Source organism: Bidens hawaiensis, unplaced genomic scaffold (genome assembly GCF_021521415.1).
Source record: "Bidens hawaiensis isolate Kalapana, Puna unplaced genomic scaffold, B.hawaiensis_p1.1 tig00036364_1, whole genome shotgun sequence".
Lineage (NCBI taxonomy): Eukaryota > Viridiplantae > Streptophyta > Magnoliopsida > Asterales > Asteraceae > Bidens > Bidens hawaiensis.
The window spans coordinates 39196-57888 of NW_027496346.1; the positions used below are offsets into that span (position 1 = coordinate 39196).

General features: G+C 37.3%; 1 protein-coding gene and 1 pseudogene across 2 annotated transcripts; both read left to right on the forward strand.

Annotated features, from left to right (window-relative positions):
- The first annotated feature begins 726 nt into the window (after positions 1-726).
- LOC143588427 (protein NRT1/ PTR FAMILY 5.2-like) lies at positions 727-4942 on the forward strand. The gene is made up of 4 exons (XM_077069430.1): positions 727-889; positions 1797-2014; positions 3028-3599; positions 4034-4942. The coding sequence occupies exons 1-4, from the start codon at positions 772-774 to the stop codon at positions 4908-4910; spliced, it is 1785 nt and encodes a 594-aa protein (XP_076925545.1). The 5' UTR covers positions 727-771; the 3' UTR covers positions 4911-4942.
- Positions 4943-6266: 1324 nt separating this feature from the next.
- Positions 6267-9336, forward strand: LOC143588428 (protein NRT1/ PTR FAMILY 5.2-like; annotated as a pseudogene). Its single transcript, XR_013145110.1, has 4 exons — positions 6267-6790; positions 6995-7207; positions 7721-8292; positions 8419-9336. The product of XR_013145110.1 is annotated as a protein NRT1/ PTR FAMILY 5.2-like (transcript).
- The last annotated feature ends 9357 nt before the right edge of the window (positions 9337-18693 follow it).

The following is an 18693-nucleotide window of genomic DNA, read 5'->3' on the forward strand; positions in this document are numbered from 1 at the left end:
TACTCACTTAACTTATAATTTAACCAAACAAGAGATGTTTTCTAACCGTTATATTTAAACAATAAAACGTAACGCTTTTCTTATCTTTTATCTTATCTATTTTTATTTTTTTAAGTTGGACATAAAATACCAAATATGTTAAGGTATGGCATACAATATATTTGTAATTATGAAAGTTATAACCTTATAATAAATAGCTGGGTTAAAGTGGTTAACCTGCAAGTAGGTCAAGTCGACTTAAACACGACCTATTAGCTACATGTATTCATAAGTTTAATCCAAAGTAGACCATATCCGTTTATACTAAACCCAAACCCATGAAATTCGTGTTACGCCTATGTCATGTTTTCATGTCATCTAAATATTTATTCACACATATACGTCTTACTCATCCCATTTTAGCTTATATTTTAAATCTTTATTACAAGTTAAAAGGTAATATTAACCCAACTTATCTAAATAAATTTGACATGTCTTGTTAGTGGAATCAAATGTTGCCGAATTTGCTATTACTATCGACATGTCTCATGGATCCATAATGCTAAAATGATCCAAATTCCAAAACAAAGAGGTTGCCATGAGGGGCAATATAGTAAATTCAAACTAAACAAAACAAACAAAAAATGACATTAGGATAGAAAGGGACTAAAAAGGAATTGTTGAAAACAAGAATTTTTTTGTTTCCATATAATTTGACAAAGCTCTTAAGAGTTTATAAAAGCCAAACCTTACATACATATTGATGGTATTCGTTCTTGCTCTTTTTACAAGATGGAATACGAAAAGGGATTCGAGCAAGATCTTACGCAAGATGGGACTACTGATCTTAAGGGTAGACGTGCCCTAAGATCAACTACTGGGAGATGGAGAGCGTGCTATTACATGCAAGGTAAGTGTCATGACATCTTCATGATATCATAAAAGTATAACACACGTTTCGAGAGAAAATAAGTAATATCATTTTGAATGATGAAAGCTAAACGTATGCCAAAGTTCTGTGTAATGAGTGATTTTAGATATGATAACTATGCTGAATTATAAAAAAAAATGATTGATGGTAACTAAAAGCAAACAATTAATTTCTTTATAACACTCCTATGCTCTTGTATTTAATTTGTTACTAAAATGACAGAAAAAAATCGTCTATACATGTGAAACTAAGAGTTGGAGGCCTGACAGGTGAAATTTACTTTGTTATCTAACTTAACAAATCAAAATCTAACCCTTTTCTTTTTGTAAAGAGTGTTCTTTTGCAACTCCTGTATCACCCTCCGATGCCTCCAAAAACGAGTTTCTCAGCTCTTGAAATTATGGTATTAAATGGGTCTTGTTAGTTGGTTGAGAACTCGAACATGACATGAGTTTCCGTGGGTTGACAAAACCATGACTCTTTGAACCTAAGTTTAATTTACTATTTTTATGTTTGCATATTAATACCCCAAACTAAATATTTACGATCACTTGTACAAATGTGAATAACTATAAACTGATGTTGATTTCTCTTTTCTCTTTTAAATGATGACATGAAGTACCTAATATCTTTAAGTTATGACACAATACATTTTTTACATAGTAAAATAAACAAGTCAACCTGTGACTAACCAGGTTGACCCACACACTACCCACTTAATTAAACGTGTGTGCGGGTCCAACCCTAAACTAGCCCCAACTCATCCAGACTCAACTAAACCCACTTAGCCTAAACCCAAGCCTTTAAATTGTGTTAGCTAACTTAGGTTCGTGGCATGTGAAAAATTGCTAGGTCACATGAAATGTTAATATGATTTGGGTTGTAGGTTATGAAGTTTGCGAAAGAATGGCATACTATGGAATATCAACCAATCTCGTGTTGTACTTAACAAGAGAATTGCATGAAGGCACTGTGAAATCCTCAAACAATGTCACAAATTGGGTCGGGACTGTGTGGATGACTCCTCTTTTGGGTGCGTATATTGCTGACACATATTTGGGTCGATATTGGACTTTCATGATTGCCTCACTCATTTATCTTGTGGTAAGTATATAATTTTATCCAACACTATTTATGTTATAGACCAAAGCCCTTGATTTAATTACTATGTTATCCGGGTTTTTCTAACCTCAGTGTACTTGTTATATATATATATATATATATATATATATATATATATATATATATATATATATATATATATATATATATATATATATTCTTTTATAATAAATCTGTCATTCTTTGTCTACCTTACTATTTTGGGTATCAGGCCCAACTAGAAACACGGACCATAAAATGGACCTTCTTTTGTGAATAAAATATAAGAGGTAGCAACCGTTGACACGACCTAATCCGACACAGAAAACATGTTTTGGGTTGACTTAAAAACGGGTCAGGTATGGGTTGACCCGTATAAAAATGGGCTGACATGTTAATCCGTTTAAGTATTTAAAAATTATAATTATATTTTTTGTTTTTCGGTTGTCCATTCATCTTAATATTGTTGAAATTTCCAATCCGATTTAAAGGATTTTAATATTTATAAAAAAGACAAAGTCATATTACTCGGTTGTAGCTTCTCTAGATTATATCCATCTTGTTTTAAAAAAATATATTATTTTTGTTTTAATAAATGGATTAAACGGGTCATTTTCGAGTCGAACCGAATTTGTGTGTATACAGGTTAGGATTGAAAATTTTGAAATGAATAATATTATGGGTCGGGTTTGGGTTTCATATTTCGGCCCGTCAACTCACCATCATGACACGATGAACATCCCTAATAAACATGTAATGTTATCCTTAGGTGGAATTTACTTTGGTTATGGGCTTTAATCTCAAGTATTCTCATTATTATTAGGCTCGATAAACATGGGCCTAAACATTAAATTTTGTTATTTATTCTTACAAATACATAATTATAAAATTATAATTACCAATTCTTTTATTATAGTCGTTAAGCCCAAATCATTTTATTTTGGGCCTACGTAAAAATAATGGGCTTAGTCTTAGTATTGTTCTACTTAGTTATAACATTTTCTTTAAAATTACAGGGTATGTGCTTAATAACTCTAGTGGTTTCAATACCATCTCTAAAGCCACCAACATGCGGCAAAGGCGTGAGTTATCTAGATTGCGCTAAACGGGCCTCTCAGTTCCAAATCGGTATCTTCTATTGCGCACTCTACATTATTGCAATAGGGACGGGCGGAACCAAGCCCAATATCTCAACAATGGGTGCAGACCAGTTTGACGATTTTGAGCCCAAGGAGCGGGCCCATAAGCTCACTTTCTTTAATTGGTGGATGTTTAGCATTTTCTTTGGTACCCTTTTCGCAAACACATTTTTGGTGTACCTTCAAGATCACGCAGGTTGGGGATTAGGATACACTATTCCTACAATTGCGCTACTTGTGGCCATAATAGCGTTTGTGTTTGGAACACCAGTTTATAGACACAAACCACGGGCCGAAAGCCCATTTACACGAATGGCCAAGGTAATAGTTGCAACTGCCAGAAAGTGGAATGTAAAGGTACCCGTTGACCCGAAAGAGCTTTATGAGCTGACTTTGGATGAGTACGCTAGTCCCGGGAAGTATAGAATTGACCAATCGTCTTCATTAAGGTAAGCCCATTTGAACAATTTTCGATACGGCACCTACACAACATTGAAATAATCTAATTTTATTTTGTCACGTCTAACCTATTTAACACACAAGTGGTGTTCAGGTTAACATGTTTAGTTAAATGGGTCGTGTTTGGGTTGACCTATTTAACCTTTTTAACTAAACAGGTCAACACAACATGTTTACAACCCACCAATCTGATTAAATACAATTAAACTTGATCACCATCATCAACCCATTTGACATGATTAGTTTAACGGGTGTCATGCTTTGGTTACACACTTTTAAGTGTGTCTGGGTTGGGGTTGATATTTTTTTACACAAATATTAATAGAGTTAGTGTTTAGTTTAAACAATTAAACTCGCCAGACACAATTGACCCTTAATCTAAATGTTATTGAATGCATAACCTCTTTAACATTGTAACATACAGTTTTCTTGACAAAGCAGCCGTGAAAGTTGAAGAACCAGCTTCCGAATGGACCCTATGCCCGGTGACACAAGTCGAGCAAACAAAGCAAATGGTCAAGATGATCCCAATCTTGTGCGCAACATTCATTCCTAGCACACTAATGGCACAAACCCACACACTTTTCATCAAACAAGGCACCACATTGATTCGGTCCATGGGACCCCATTTTGAGATCCCACCGGCTTCTTTATCGGTTTTCGTTACAATATCAATGCTCATTAGCCTTGCGGTTTACGACCGGTTATTTGTTCCCTTCGTTCGAAAGTACACAAAAAACCCGAGAGGTATCACTTTATTGCAACGAATGATCGTTGGAATAATAATCCATATCGTCACCATGGTTGTCGCTAGTCTAGTAGAAAGACATCGACTAAGTGTGGCTAAAGATCATAGCATATTTAAAACCGGGAAAATTGTGCCTCTAAAAATATACATTCTCATTCCCCAATTCGCATTGTTGGGTGTCGCTGATTGTTTCTTGGAAGTCGCTAAACTCGAGTTTTTCTATGATCAAGCGCCTGAAGGAATGAAGAGTCTAGGGACGGCTTATTTCACGACTAGTCTTGGTGTCGGATATTTTTTAAGCAGTTTTATATTATCGACTGTGGCCAATGTTACAAAGAGGAATGGACACAAAGGTTGGATACTAAACAACCTTAACGTGTCACACCTAGATTATTATTATGCATTTTATGCAGTTTTGAGCGTTGTGAACTTCCTTTTCTTCCTTTTCGTTGCGAAAAACTTTGAATACAATGCCGAAGTCAACGAGACCGAGCAAGAAGAGTTGAAAGAAGATATTGGAAAGATCACAGAACAAAGTTATGTTGCAGGGTGATGCTTTTCTAGTTAGGGTCGATACCAATGAGATTGTGTATATTTGTTTGTTTGCTTTCTTTTTGTCGGTTAATCCGTTAAGCATAATATTGTTAAGCATAATATTGTTTTATGCAATAACGCTGTTTATGCCATACAAATTCATTATATTAATCAGTTAATCAGTTACAATATATTGGAAAATTGGATTTTTAATAATCCCAACTTTCTGTTATTAGCCGATAATAATACCATCTTAGTTTATTCCCACCAGTGATCCCAAATTTAAAAAAATTGGCTCTTAATGGTCCCCGTTAAAAAAAACCTAACAGTGTTAAGTTTTTTCCGAATTTTAAACTGATTTTTTAGGGCTTTTGATCAGAAGAAGGATACGAGTCGATTGATGTAAAACTTAGCTCGCAACGATACTCTAAACAACTTAATTTTTGTTAATTTGAAGTCAAACATCCGATTTAAAGCACTAATCAAGCCATTTGAAGCATCATTTCGAGCTAAGTTTTACGTTAATCGACTTGTATCCTCCTTACGATCAAAAGCTCTAAAAATCAGTTTGAAATTCGAAAAAAACTTAACGCCGTTAGGTTTTTATTAACGGGGGACCATTGAGAGCCAATTTTTTTAAATTTGGGACCATTTGTGGGAATAAACTAAGTTGGATTATTATCGGCCAATAACATAAAGCTAGGAATTATTAAAATCCAATTTTCAATTTTGCAAAATCTATGCCTTATCTCATTTTCTGAATACTCCAAATAATTTAGACTAATGAAATTTAACACTTAAAAAATCTGCAATATGGACCCATTCTTTTTTTTCTTTTAAATATTAATATTAACAACAATAAAGATTACTTAAATCAAATAAAAGACTTGAAAAGCAATCCAAGGAGACGTTTTTGCTAGTTAAGATTATTTTTTTGGCATGCATTAAACACGCACCAGATTGGTTATCAAACACCAGGAAATATATACCAATCGTATAGAGGCTATACAAGCCGTATAGGTCCAGGCCCTGCACGAGTCTCTTTCTATATGGGTCGTATAGCCCATATGGCCATATACGAATCATATGGGTCAAATGTGATATAAGGTCCTACATGAGCCAGGAAGCCTATACGACTCTTATAGGGGCTATACAATCCGTATAGATTGCAAAAAGCTGTCATCATGTTCCCTCCGTACATTTGTCAGTAATGTGATGCCTATACGACTCGTATAGACTAATATGAGCCGTATATGGCTGTAAAGACACCATGGGGTGGTGTTTGTATATAGCATCCCTTAATTGTTTTTTTTTTTAATTTGTTTTCAAACAAACGGGCTAGAAAGCATTACACCGGTTAGAATATTCAGGCCCTGATCCTAAAATGTGTTTATTAATTATTTAGTTATCTGTTTGGGCATCAATAATTCAATAGCACTAAATGTAGGCCCTGAATAATGAATCCAGTTACCCCAAGCCCATAAGTCAATATGATAAAAAAAAATTGAGGCAAGCATCAAAGACATTTTAGGAAATACCAACTAATAGTAAGTTAGTAACAAATTAACAGAAAATGACAGAAAGATTAGGCTTGTGATGTACAAACAAAAGGGACCGAAAATGATGGAAGGCCTAAATTCGATCTTGGTTTGTTTATACCAAATTGTTTAGGTATAGTTTGGTAGAGTTCGATGGAGACAGGCATTTATAAGAAGACGTGGCTTGTGGGCCTGTATTGAAATGCATGCATTTATTGCCGGTGTTTTGATATGATGGAGTTGACCGAAGATGGGAGGAGGGTCGGAGAGGACTTTACACAAGACGGGACTAGAAATCTCAAGGGTAAGCCCGTCTTAAGATCAAATACCGGGAAATGGAGAGCTTGTTACTTCATGCTAGGTGAGTTTAATATTTGAATGATTTTATAATGTATATTTCTATGTCTCAATAACACAATATACAAGTCTATATATAAATATATAGCCTAATCCTAATGTGCTTAACCCAAATTTATAATATTTATTAATGATTTTATACATGTTATATTCCATTTGTTGAATAAGTTGATTTATAATCAAACATTTTTTTATAAATTATTTTCAGGGTATGAAATGTGTGAAAGAATGGCATATTATAGCAGCAAATTTGGTGTTGTACTTGACAAGGGAATTACATGAAGGCACTGTGAAATCATCGAACAATGTCACAAATTGGATTGGGACCGTGTGGATGACCCCTATTTTAGGTGCATATATTGCTGACACGTATTTGGGCCGATACTGGACATTCATGATTTCTTCTATTATTTATCTTATGGTAAATCATTAATATGTGTCAAAGTCATCAACCCTAACTTGCACACACTTAAAATCATGTAAACTTACCACGATCCGTTTACCTAAACGAGTCAAACATATTGCAATCAACTTGTGAATATGTTAAACGGGTTGGAGTGTTGTTATAATTGGGTTAAACAACTTGTAAGCATGTTAGACATGACAACCCAAAACCTGATTATTTCATATCGAGTCACAAATTATGTATCATGGATTGTGACCCATAACTCTACATGTATCATGGGTCATCGATTTCATGCTTTATTTTGTCATCCATGTTTGGGCTTAAGGCCGATCATGGGCCGAATGATGGTTCTTTCAGCACTAGGTTAATCATTTGCATTTTAATAAATAAATACGACCACTAATTTATGTTTATGGGCCTTAAGCCCAAGTCTTTTTTTGTTTTGTTTTTATGGACATAGGTTCTTAAACAAAGCTTCTTATTCTTGTTGCTTGTTTCTTATTTACTTTTTTTCTTTAAACGAAACAGGGGATGTGCTTATTGACTCTTGTGGTTTCACTACCATCTTTAAAGCCACCATCATGTGGAAAGCACGTGACCTACTTAGACTGCGATAAACGGACCTCGCCATTTCAAGTTGGTATATTTTATTGTGCACTCTACATTGTGGCGGTTGGGACAGGTGGAACCAAGCCCAATATCTCGACAATGGGTGCAGACCAATTCGACGATTTTGAGCCCAATGAGAAAGCCCAAAAGATCAATTTCTTCAATAGGTGGATGTTTAGCATCTTTTTCGGCACCCTATTCTCAAATACATTCCTAGTATACATTCAAGACAATGTGGGCTGGGCTTTAGGGTATGTTATCTCTACATTGGCACTTTTTGTTGCCTTAGTAGTGTTTATAGTCGGGACACCGGTTTATAGGCACAAGCCCATGACAGGAAGCCCGTTTACTAATCTGGCCCAAGTACTAGTTGCTGCCACAAGAAAGTGGAATGTAGTTATGCCTGTTGACCATGAAGAGCTTCATGAGTTGACTTTGGATGACTCTTCTGGTTCTTGGAAGTATAGAATTAATCATTCATCTTCATTAAGGTACTTTTGTAACTCTTTTTACATTTTGTAAATACTCTTTTACATTTTGTTATACTATGACACACTTTGGATTTAAACAACATTTTTCTTTTTGAATATAGGTTCCTTGACAAAGCCGTGGTGAAGATCAATGAACCGGTTTTCTAAATGGAACCTATGTCCTGTGACTCAAGTTGAGCAAACAAAGCAAATGCTCAAAATGGTCCCAATCTTGTTCACAACAATCATTCCTAGCACACTAATGGCTCAAACTCACACCCTTTTCATCAAACAAGGAACCACATTGGTTCGGTCCATGGGACCACATTTTGAGATCCCACCGGACATTTTGAGATCCCACCGGCTTGTCTAGCTGCATTCATAACAATCTCCATGCTTATATCCATTGTTATATACGACCGTTACTTTGTACCATTCGCTAAAAAATACACAAATAACCCTCTTGGTATCACTATATTGCAAAGAATGGGAGTCGGCATAGCGCTACATATTATTATCATGATCGTTGCTAGTTTGGTAGAAATGCTACGATTAAGTGTCGCTAGAGACCATGGTATATTTGAGACGGGTAAAATCGTGCCTTTGAGTATATTCATTCTCTTTCCTCAGTTCTTTTTAATGGGCGTCGCTGATAACTTCTTAGAAGTCGGAAAACTTGAATTTTTCTATGATCAAGCACCTGAAGGAATGAAAAGTCTTGGCACGGCTTATTTTACAACCATATTATCTATTGTGGCTAATGTTACACAAAGAAATGGGCATAAAGGTTGGATCCTAGACAACTTGAACGAGTCGCACCTAGATTATTATTATGCACTTTCCACGGTTTTGTGCATTTTGAACTTCATTTTGTTTCTTATAGCCGCGAAAAACTTTGACTACAAAGTAGAAAAACGTGCTGATGATCTTGCATCATCGAGAGACTGCTAAGGTACAAGTACAACCATGGCTGCAAAGTGAAATTAGGTTGAAAATGTAGAGCTTTAACACAACATATTGTAGAATCCTTTGATAAATAAGAAAAAAAGACATGAAGAATGCAAATATTTAGACAGTGATTGCATTGTTGTAGTTTTCCTCTAGTTGACATTTGAGCAAACAAGTTGCGTAAAAATTATTCAAAACCCACTCATCGAAACCAAAAGGGAGTTGTATGCTAATTTTCATTACAAATTGTTATTGGCCAACGAGTCACAACTCAAACCTTTTGACCCTAACCAGTTCCGACCCAAACCAAAACAACTGTTTTTTTAGTTGACCAATTCCAACCCTAACCTATTTCGACCCTAACTCGTTCCGACCCATGACCCATTTCGACCTAACCCAACCCAACCCATTTGCCACCCTTAGTTAGCAGCATATAATTTTGTAATAAAACAGCCCATAACTTTACCCTATACACACATGACACATAGGGGTGTGCATAGGTCAGTTTGGGGCGGTTTTAGACCAAACCAATAACCATAACCAATATGTCGGTTAATCGATAACCATAACCATAACTGATCTGTTATGGCGGTTTTGGTTAATCGGTTTTTAAGGTTATAGCGAGTTGGTTATGGGTCGGTTAACCGTGACCAAAACAATTTAATTGGGCCTAAAACTTTGGTACTAAATATTATCAAAAAAAAAAAAAATTAAAATGACATGACATAGTTTAACAAAATATATAATCAATAATATTAATAATAATATGCACTCAAACAAGCGATAGATAAATGAATAACTTTTTAGTAAAATTCAATCATATAGTAAAAAAATGAGAGCATTATTAATTTATTACCTTATTTAATTTTCTCTAAATTATCAACATGTTCAAATTATACTCCATAAAGTAGAGAATCTTGTAAATGGGGCGGTTTGGTTATGGCGAATTTGAAATTATCTTTAACCAAAATCGACCCGACCCGTATTTGGCGGTTTTCAAAATTTCATTAAACCAGCCCACCGGTTACATCAGTTATCGGTTAAAATCAGTTCGGTTATGCTGGTTATGGTTCGGTTAACGGTTATGACGGTTAATTTGCACACCCCTACCGAAACACCAACTTTCAAGTTTCAATATATTACGGAATTAAATGTGGACTGGTTCTTAAAAGAATGGGCCGGTCACTAAATGGTTATATATATGGCCCAATATCAAACCCTCACCAGACGCCTATAAATACCCACCACTCTTTCACAACCAAATCTATCATATCCATTTTTTCATTTATGCTTACTCCGCCGTCATCGTAATCTTTTTTATTCATTACCTTAATAATTGTAGATCTACGTTGTTGTTGTTGGCCCATCTTGGCAAAGCAGCTGAGGCTTCTGTCTGTGAACTGTTTTGAATGCTAATGGACTTAAAACAAACATTTCAGTCTTTTACTGTTCTGGACTTTCTAATATTATTATTCTTGTGGGAGATTCAAGTCATTCGGGCTGAAACATTAAAATACTGTGTTATGTTTGAATGTTTTTTTATTTGTTTTAATTATTTTAGTCTATCTTGGCAAAGCAGTAGAGGTTTTTTCCGATGATCTGTTTTGAATGCTAATGGACTTAGACCGAGTCTCAGTCTTTATCTGTTGTGGGATTCTGTTTTCATGGGATTACCACTTCATTCGGGCTGAAACATTCATTTCTTACAAACATGTTATCCACTCTTTCTAAATTTGATTTTGTGTTAATAAAAAAAGGTTTCCTTGCGCTTTCCGAATGTGGCCTGAAATTACTTGTAAATCTTTTCCAAAGTTAAATTTCATAAATTATAAATAAGGCTGTCACTCACGACGGGATCAGAAACTGAATTTAACTAATTTAATATGAGATTACACTTACTAAAATTAATTCACGGTTGGTTACTAATAATTTTATGCCAAAAAGCTAGAATGAAGTGTAATGAACATGGCCGTATTTGATGACGTATCCAGCCGAGGCGACAAACATAAAAAGGTCCATAGGTGATAGATTCATAATATTATGTTCAATAAAATCTGACTTAACATGGTTTAAAAAAAATACGACAACATATAGATAGAAAAATATGTCTTCACACTATATACACCAATCAGAACTTTCATTTTAAATTATATAAGTATACATATTGAAAGTTATAAAAGAAATCAAAATATAAGTAAAATTAGTAAAACAAAAGGAGAGCATGTTAGGAAGAGGTCAGGGACAGATAGGGCGGAGGAAGTCCGGGACTGGGCGGGGCGGAGAAAGGAACAGAGAAACTTTTTTTTTCGTCTCCAACATTCCTGATGGGGCTACAAGGACTGAATTGTGGGAGGCTTTTAGCCACCAGGGCGTTATGTCGGACGCTTAGGTGGCAAGGAAGGACATTTGGGGGGGGGGGGGGGGGGTGTGGTTTTGGTTTTATCAGATTCAGGGGGGTGAAAGACGCTATGAGCTTTGCTGAAGATCTGAATGGAACGAAGATATTTGAAGCCCTAGTTGCGGTCTTGGTAGCCTTGTATGATCAGAGGGGTGGTTGTGGAGGCAAAAAGGAGGGCTTCGACGGATAGGGTGGATCCGGTGAGGGGTAAGGAGAATAATGTGGTAAATCAGGCATAAGCAATTTGGGGTTTCGTACAAAGCGGTCGTAGAAAAGGGTGGTGGTTGCAAACTTGGGGAGCTTAAAAAAGAAATTAAGTTGCAATGCCAAGCTCTGTGTTATCCGGTTCAGATTGTGGGAAGAGCTGTTCTTGGGGTGGCAAAGAGTGTGAAGGCGGTGTGTGATGCAAAAGTGCTATTGAAGGAGAAGGGGTATCCGGATGCGGCATTTTCTTATATTGGGGGTTTGAAGATCCTTATGGTGTTTAAGAACCGTGAACATGCGGGGGATTTTTTGAGTAAAAAGAAACAAATATGGGAAAAACTCTTGGTGGAGTCTTCGATTTGGAAAGGCCAAGAAGTGAAATTCGATCGTGTGGCGGGGTTAAGAGTTGTGGGTTTGCCCATTATGCTTCGGGACAGCTCGATATATGACAAAATTGGAGAATTATTTGGAACGTCGGTATGTCCTTCGGAATTCTCTTGGCAAAGATTAGATAACTCTTCGGGAGATTGCTATGTCCTAACTGAAATTGGAAGAAGAATTGAGGAAGAGATAGTGGTCAAGTGGAAGGGGAAGGAATTCCCGGTGTGGGTGGTTGAGGAAATGAAGACGTGGGTTCCAAATTTCTATGGTGACACTTCATCTGCTTGGTCAGTAGACTCATCAAGTGGAGATACTAACTCTAGTAGGGAGGAGGTAGATAGGGAAGAAGGAGAGTTTGTCCCTCAGTCGCCGGTGGGATTGGGTGCCGGAAAATCAACGGCCAGCCTATCGGGGGTAGGTGAACTTTTGAAGGGTGACAAGTCGGAGGACGCTTTGGTAGACGTGCAGAGGCAAAAAGAGGATGGTTTGGGTGATGTGCCTCAGATGTCAACTCCCAAGAACCTAGGAAAAGTGAGTCAAATTAATGTGGGTATGGATGTGGATGTCTTGCTAAAAGATGTGGGCCCTATAAAGGAGGTGGTTGGAGACTCAGTTGATGGGCCTGGGGTGGGCCAAACTTTCACTCCCGCATCCAGAAAGAGACCAAGGAAAACTAGGAGCCCAGGTAGTGAAAGCCCAATGGACATTTATCTAGATGGTGGGAGGGGGCCAGCGAAGGTTCTTTTTCCAAATCTGGAGACCGAATTGGATGGGTCTTATGTTGAGAAACAAGTTTCCGAGCCAGAAGTGGTATCTTCTCAAGTCAATGGTGATTCGTTGGTGCAGGTTCAATTTCAGGAGTTCGACGGGGAGGTGTCGGAGGGTAGCTCGGAGAGGCGGTTGGAAACAGAAGTGAATGCTACCATCAGAATGGGGGCTGAATTAGGGGTGGATCTTGATGTTCATAGAAACTTGGTGCTAGTGGCAATTACAGGTGAGGGTGTATACAATGGTTCCTCATGAATACATTATCAATAAATATTAGGGGGGGTTCGCGAGTCCAAAAAGGCAGTTTGGATCCGTGGTTTGAAGACGAGCAACGGAGTGCATTTTGTGGCTTTGCAGGATACGAAGTCGACAGAGTTAGCGTCCTATCTTGTGACCAGCTTTTGGGGCCGATCTGCATTGGAGTTTGATTATGTGAGTGCGGTTGGTCATTCTTGGGGAGTTTTAAGTATTTGGCACCCGTCGTATTTTCTGAAATTGAGCTCGATTAAGCATCGCAGATTCCTCGTAACAACCGGGGTAATTAAACCGTTGGGTTGTTCCGTGAGCATCATTAATATATATGCTCCGAACGATCCCGCGGAGAGGAGGGGCCTATGGCATGAGCTGTTACTGGTTAGGAATTCCCTTACTGGTATGTGTGTCTTAATTGGTGATTTTAACGAGGTTCGGAGGCCTAAAGAGAGGAAGAATTCTGAGTTTGTGCTTGCGAATGCTACCACTTTTAATGATTTTATAGATAAGGCGGAGCTGGATGAATATCAAATGGGGGGAGGCTTTTATACATATGTATCGGATAAAGGGGATAAGTTTAGCAAGTTGTATCATGCTTTGGTATGTAAAGAATTCATGAATAGGTGGCCTCTTGCATCTTTATCCATTATCTCGAAGGGTTGTTCAGACCACCGGCCTTTATTATTATCCCCGGTTGCTTCGGATTTTGGTCACGTTCCGTTCAAAATTTTCAATTCTTGGCTTGACTTAGTAGGTTTTGAGGAGTATATGGGGGCTCAATGCATTCGGTTCAGCTTTGATGGTCCCGCAGATCTTGCTCTAACTACTAAGCTTCGTTGGTTGAAGTATCGCATAAAAGATTGGCTAGTGAGAAAGAACAAACCAAAGTTGGGAGTTTATATGGAGAAAAATGATATTATTCAAAAAATTGAAACGGCAAGGGAAAACAGGGACTTGTCAGTGGAAGAATTGGATTTAAGATCGGAGCGTCGGGCATTTGTGAAAGACTTTGATATGCGGGAACAATGGGATCTCAAACAGAAGGCGAGGGTTAGATGGGCCGTGGATGGTGACGAGAACTCAAAATATTTTCATGGCGTTCTTAATGCTAATTTGAGTAGTAGTCGGTTGCACGGTTTGGTGGTGGATGGTGTTTGGGTTGCAAGTCCGATTATCTTAAAGAATGTGATTGTTGACTTTTTTGAGAAAAGGTTTGAGGACCCTCCCTTTTCTAGATCGAGGGTGATTCTGTTTTACGTTAACAAACTTAATGAGGAGGAGGCATGTTCACTAGTCATTCCGTTTACGAGATTGGAAATAAAAGAGGCTGTATGGAGTTGCGATGGGGATCGGTCTCCAGGACCTGATGGGTATAACTTCAAGTTTTTGAAACGGTTTTGGAATTTTCTTTAAGAAGATTTTTTTTAAAGTGTGTAATGAATTCTTTGAGTCGGATTCGTTCAGCCCAGGTTGTATGTCTTCTTTTATGGCCTTAATTCCTAAGGTAAATGACCCCAGTTCCTTAAATGAGTTTAGACCGATTAGTCTTATCGATTGTGTGAACAAGGTGATTTCAAAGGTGTTGGTTGGCAGACTTAAAAAGGTAATTGGTGGCTTAATTTCCGAGGAGCAATCGGCTTTTTGGAATTTTCTTGGATGGCCCGCTAGTGCTTAATGAAGTTTTGGCATGGCTAAATAGGTTGAAGAAACGTGGTATGATCTTCAAAGTAGATCTCGAGAAAGCATATGACTCGTTAAGTTGGGGCTTTATTAACTCGGTGCTAGAACAAATGCATTTCCCGGTGAGGTGGCGTCGGTGGGTGTCGGCTCTTCTATCTGCAAGTCGGGCATCGGTTTTGGTGAACGGCTCACCTACTCGGGAGTTTCAGTGTCATCGGGGTCTTAGACAAGGGGATTCGTTATCTCCATTTTTGTTTGTTATCGCTATGGAAGCCCTTACGGGTTTGATGAAAAAGCATTGGATTTAGGGTTATTCCGCGGTCTTAAGTGTGGGATGGATGGTCCGATTTTATCGCATCTCATATACGCGGATGATGTCGTGTTCCTTGGCAATTGGAATACCTCTAATGCTTTAAACTTATGCAGAATTTTGAGATGCTTTTATCTTGTTTCGGGTTTACGGAACAACTTGTCTAAGTGTCAGCTATTTGGTACTAGTGTGAATAGGGCTGAAAGGAATCGGTTGCCTGAGGCTTTAGGATGTAGAGTGGGCGAGATCCCTTTTATCCATTTGGGTCTTCAAGTAGGAAAGAATATGGGTGGGATAAATGCATGGGATCATGTGGTTCAAATTTTTAGAAAACGCTTATCGTGTTGGAAGGCAAAAGTTCTTTCCGTTGGAGGGCGTATTACGGTGTTAAAATCGGTTCTTAATTCCCTTCCGACCTATTATTTTTCTCTTTTTAAAGCGCCGGAAAGGGTGATTGATAAACTTGAGAGGCTTAGGAGGGTGTTTTTTTTGGGGAGGGACCGAAGAAAAGGAGAAAGTTAATTGGGTAGCTTGGGAAAAGGTGGTGTCACCGATTAAATATGGTGGTCTTGGTCTTGGGTTATTACGAGACCCAAACGTGTCATTATTGACAAAATGGTAGTGGCGTTTCAAGAATGAGAGGGGTAGATTGTGGTGGAATGTTATTTGGGCACTCCATCATTCTTCATGATCGTGGACGGCCATCCCGGCAAGACTCTCGAGTCCGTATCTGTGGAGCCGAATTATAAAAATTGATTCGGTGTTGAAGGCTTATGGGGTGGAATTAAATAGGTACTTCCGCCATGTTGTGAAGAACGGGAAAAATACGTGGTTTTGGCTAGATTGTTGGGTTGACCAAATTCCACTGGCAATTAAGTTCCCAAAGCTTTTCTCCTTGAAAAATTCAAAGAGGTGCATGGTGGCAGATAGGTTGTATATGTTGGATGGTTGGATTTGTGGAGGTTGGGATTGGGCAAGGGATCCGAATAGTACAGAGGAGATTGGTGAGCTAAGGTGTTTGTTGCAATTATGTCAATGTGTGGGTTTAAAACAAGGGGAAGATTATGTGTTGGCAGTATGAATCTGATGGTAGCTTCTCGGTTAAAAGTGTGAAGAGTTGTATGTTGGTAAACTCGCATACGGCTACTGAATATATATCCGATTGGAACCGGTTTGTACCGAGAAAGGTTGGGTTTGTGGCTCGGAGAGCGGTTCTTGGCTGCTTACCAACATTCGATGCTTTAAAAAGGAGGAATATTTAGGTGAGCTCGATATTTTGTCCAATTTCTGGAGAGGTGGAGGAGTCAACCGAACATGTCTTCATTTCGTGTGGTCTTGCCTAAACTATGTGAAGTATCATTGCTCAATGGTGTAAGTTGCCCTCGTTTATATTATTTAGCTTTCGAGATGTGTTGGACTTTTATAAGTTCTCTTCTTTACCAAAGATAAGGCTAAAGTTTTTCAAGCGGTTTGTTTAATCGCAACTTGGTGCCTGTGGAAAAGGCGAAATGCGCTTGTCCACTCTGGGTCTTCGATTCAAATGACTAGCCTGATAGAGGAAATAAAGGTGATGGGATTCCTTTGGATAAAAAATAGAGCAAATAGAGGGGGGCTTTCTTGGGACGAGTGGTGTAGTTTTCGGTTGTAATGGGTATAGTTGGGTGGTCATATTTGTTGGTTTTGTCCTATGTTTGCTTTGTTTGGTAGCGACTTACGTTGTGTTGCTTGTATTGGTGTTTCTAGCGACTTGCTAGTGTTTTTGAATGAAATTTTGTTGGTCGTTCAAAAAAAAAAGTAAAATTAGTTATATTGATATAATATTAAAAACAATTTTGTTGGCCGTTCAAAAAAAAAGTAAAATTAGTTATATTGATATAATATTAAAAACAAACAAGAGACTAAACTAATCTTTAACAAATTGTTTGGTTGTCTAATGTATTTTTGATTATGTGTTTGGAATCTTAACACATTGTTGACTATGTGTTTGGAGGTCTAATATATCGTTAACTATGTGTTAGCTAACTTGTCAGCAGAACTACCTAACACATCGCCGACGATGCGTTAGAAGAGGGACAAATTTGAAACAACGATTTTAGGGGGGACAAATTTGAAATTTCTCACCATTATGGTGCTATTTTAGGAATTTTCCTTACATAAAACCCAAAATGAAGTTTTTATATAAAACTAAGGTCCTGTTCGTTTCAAGGATTTGAAAGAAATTCTTAGGAATGAGATTTTAAATCCCATGACTTGATATGTTCGTTTCATTAAATGAAAAATGGGAATGGAAACTAAATCCCATCAAATCACACATTTCATGGGATTTTAAAATCTCACATGTTTGAAAGGATTGTTATGAAAAATAAAGGATTTAATAATAAAAACCCCTCCAAAATAAATTCAAAAAAATTAATAAAAAATCATAACTCAAAATATAAATAAAAACGAAAAATGTAAAAAAAGTAAAACGTTTCCGCCTTTGCCCTCGTTCTTAAAAAAACCCGAAAAATGAATCGAAACCGAAAGTCGACGAAAACGAAACACAAACCAAAACTGAACCGAATTGATAGAAACCGAAAATATCGATCAAAACGAAACAAAAAAACTGAAACCGAACATAAATGAAACTGAAAAAACTGACCACAACGAAACAAAAGGCCGAAAACGAATCCGTAACCGACCAATAACAAACAAAATAAACCGAAACTCAACCCGTCTAGTGCTCCGAAACTGACCAAAAAGAAACAAAGAAAACCGAAACCAACCCGTCCAGTGCGAAAACTCGTGTCAGCTCGAAACCAATTCCAATTCCAATTCCAATACATATTAACCAACCAAACACATGATAGGGATTCTCAAACATTTCATTCCATTCCATTCCATTCCAATTCCAAATCCTTTAAAAAAAATCCGTGAAACGAACGCGCCCTAAAAACATCATTGATGGAATTGAACATATGACCTCTTAAAAAAATGTCACTAATGAGAATTGAACTTATAAATTTCAATTGCACCAAGGGGTTTGTGTCTCTCAACCCCTCTTTGGGCCGGCCGTTAACTTGATCACTGATACTTTAGGTGATCCTAGGTATTAGGAAGTTAGGATCAAACATTGGAAGAAAGACATTACAAATTTTCAATCTCGTTACTTTGTAAAAAATCAACTCTTACGGAATACTCGTTAGCACACTCTTTTCACCAAGGACTTAGCTCGGTGATCCTTGAAATTAGGACTTTTTCAATGCAATGAGATTAAAAATCACAATGTCTTTGTTCGCATGCTTGCTTGATCCTAATACCTAGATTAAAAAACAAAATCACAATTTATTTCTCTAAATTAACGTGCTAACTGCGAATCAAGTGATGTAATTATGTATACAAAATAGTGTAATTAGAGCATAGTGTAATTACACCACGATATAATAACATAATCGAACTACTTGTATAAATAATTACACTACTTGATTCGCAAAATTATGTG

Bases quoted from the DNA above. Each gene is read 5' to 3' on its own strand.
- LOC143588427 (XM_077069430.1), top strand. From the start codon at position 772: ATGGAATACGAAAAGGGATTCGAGCAAGATCTTACGCAAGATGGGACT. The intron at 890-1,796 runs GTAAGTGTCATG...TTTGGGTTGTAG, and splicing joins AGCGTGCTATTACATGCAAG to GTTATGAAGTTTGCGAAAGA. The intron at 2,015-3,027 runs GTAAGTATATAA...TTAAAATTACAG, and splicing joins CCTCACTCATTTATCTTGTG to GGTATGTGCTTAATAACTCT.